The sequence below is a fragment of the Triticum dicoccoides genome, chromosome 1B (assembly GCF_002162155.2).
Source record: "Triticum dicoccoides isolate Atlit2015 ecotype Zavitan chromosome 1B, WEW_v2.0, whole genome shotgun sequence".
Taxonomy (NCBI): Eukaryota; Viridiplantae; Streptophyta; class Magnoliopsida; order Poales; family Poaceae; genus Triticum; species Triticum dicoccoides.
The window spans coordinates 506844686-506847340 of NC_041381.1; the positions used below are offsets into that span (position 1 = coordinate 506844686).

The following is a 2655-nucleotide window of genomic DNA, read 5'->3' on the forward strand; positions in this document are numbered from 1 at the left end:
ACTACTTGGCATGAGTGGTTAGCTATTTCAAAAACAATGAACAGTATATATCATAACTTTGGAGCATTTCATTCCATGATAACATGTATGAATCATACATAGAGCTAACGATTAGTCCTGTTGTTACTTCAGTTAGACTGAAGCTATTACAGTGGCAATGCTATGTAAGATAAGTAAGTGATAATTATACACATCAAGCCGGCCGATGATAATAAAACCACGTATAAATGAAAATAAGTACTTAACTCATGCATGAAGAACGGGCGCAGCAAGACGCGCGTCGTGCTCTAGTCAATATCGTGGGGGCGAAAGCCTATTTCGAGAGAGCTAACAGTTCTGATTTTCACGTGAGGGGAGTAGTAATTGCACCCAGTGGCGAATGAACTGGGCATGCTTTAATAGGCTTGAGTCTGCCCTCTAGAAATGCAAAATAGAAATTAGTAATTAATAATACATGTTTCTAGTAGTATTATGGCAAATTCTAGACTTCTTTGAACAAAAGAATTGAGACTTAATGGATTTTTCTTCACACCTTTGACTTTGAGTCTGCCCTGTATTTTCCTCCGAGATTCGCCACTGATTGCACCTACCGCATCTCCAGTTAATAATCTTCTCTCTCTGAGGAGCTATTAAAATGCGGGACATCCTTCAGAGTTATTGTGAAGTGAACCTCTCAAAATCGTGTATTCTCTTTAGTAAGGGCTGTCAAATGAATGGAGGGTGCTAATTATAGCCCACCTCGTGGGTCATGGACTGCCACTTCACGTGGTGCATTCTGATGAAAGCAATTTGCTACAGTGCTGGATTACCTTTCGAGCAATAAACAAATAAGGAAATGAGGCGACAGCGGTCGCAGCGGGTCCGCTGCACGTGACTGCTGCCGCTACCGCCAAGCGCTTTGTAGAAGACAGATCAAAAACCATCACATGCTGTGCGAATCCATCATTCCCTCGGCCTGTGACTCCATCCAGATCGATCCCAGTCCACAGAAACATCAATGGCGTCCGTGAAGCTCGCCGCCGCGCTCGCTCTTGTCGCCGTGTGCGCCGCGCTCGCGGCGACGCCGGCCACGGCGTTCCCGCCCGAGAGCTGCGCGACGCAGGGCAGCTACTTCATCAACTGCCTTCGGCGCGGGTTCGGCGAGAGGTGCTGCGCCATGGTGGAGAACCCCAGGTGCTTCTGCCAGGTGGAGCGGGAGGCCGAGATCCGGTGCGTGCCCGGGCGGAGCTGCCCGAGCCGTGGCATTGCCAAGGTCGTGAAGGTCGCCGAGATGCATCTCTCCTGCATGAGGAACCTCAAGTGCAAGCGTGCCTAAGCTTAGCTGCTTGCTTCATTTTTGTATGTTTTCTCTGCTTCCTCGCGATGTGCTGGTCGTATGGCCGTAACTATGTGTGGTTTGTTTCGTTTGGGTCGGCGGTAGCTGTGGTACTCTTTGAATGCTCTTCATCCGGTCCATCTTTGGACAAAGGTGGCATGGTTTCTATCATGTGAGTTGCTCTTGGTGATGAATCTGTGCTAGATTGTTATGGGTCAGTTTGTTGTTCACAGTGTCTTCTTCAAAATATGCATGTTTTCTTATGAAGTTGTGGGTGCAGTTAACTGATCTGTATTATGAGTATCCGATCTGCGATTTAAATCACGCATGTAACTGATATATACTATGCGTGTCATTCCGTATGCTTATGAGTATCATTCCATATATGAGCATCATCCTATATACTACTCACGAGTAGCATTCCATATGGAATTATTACATGCATGTAGTTGTGTAAAGTATGGCACCCTAATTATAGACTTGCGGTTTTCTAGAAGAACTATAGAATCACATTTTTTTTGCGAAAACACATGTAAATTTATTCAGACTCGCAACCATGGCAGATAGATTGTAGATTCAAGATCCAAGAAATTACAAGTAATTCCTACAACTAAAATTTACAATGAAATCTCTTGTAGACAGCTTCCCCGTGGTATCAATCTTTGTTAGATGGCATAGCGCCAATACTTTTGTAAATAGAGTGCAATTGCACTAGAGCAGTGATATTGCAACTCATTCACCTGCAAGAACTTTATCAACAATAAAGTTATCTAAAACCTTGAGTCGCCTATCCAGCAAGACGGGAAGCCTTGAGCAATGAAACTACTTGGGCCCGGGATGATCCCCTACAAGTGTAGACCGTCGAATCAAAAAATCATCACCATAATGTCGAGGAAAGATTCCAACAACCCGGAAAATCAAACAAACAAAAGCAACAAGAGACAATAGTATGAACTCATCAGATTGGAATAATTGACTCTGCGAGGACACACACCTCTCTGCCTTCATGACATGGCCACAAAGAACCGAAGTCATTTTATTCGCAAAAATACCATAAAGAATACTAGAAAATGTTTACAAATTAGAAAAATGCTAACGAATAAAAATTGTTCATGATTTTTGATTTTTTATGATATTGTGAAATGTTCATGAATTAAAGATGGAAAGGAAAATAAAAGGGAAAAACAGAACGAAAAAAATGGAAAAAATCAGGATAAACATGTGCAAAAAGAATTCTCATCATTCAACATGCATGGAGAAAAGTCCACCACAGCATGCAATCATTCATAATAAAAAACCAACTCAACATGCAAACATGCATGAGCATTTACATTCTATTA

At 42.8% G+C, this 2655-nt stretch overlaps 1 protein-coding gene across 1 annotated transcript; it reads left to right on the top strand.

Moving 5' to 3' along the window:
* Positions 1 to 915: 915 nt before the first annotated feature.
* Positions 916 to 1599, top strand: LOC119307485. Its single transcript, XM_037583565.1, has one exon. The coding sequence runs from the start codon at positions 998 to 1000 to the stop codon at positions 1313 to 1315; it is 318 nt and encodes a 105-aa protein (XP_037439462.1). The 5' UTR covers positions 916 to 997; the 3' UTR covers positions 1316 to 1599.
* The last annotated feature ends 1056 nt before the right edge of the window (positions 1600 to 2655 follow it).

Excerpts from the sequence above, each read along its gene's own strand:
- LOC119307485 (XM_037583565.1), top strand. The coding sequence starts at position 998 with ATGGCGTCCGTGAAGCTCGCCGCCGCGCTCGCTCTTGTCGCCGTGTGC.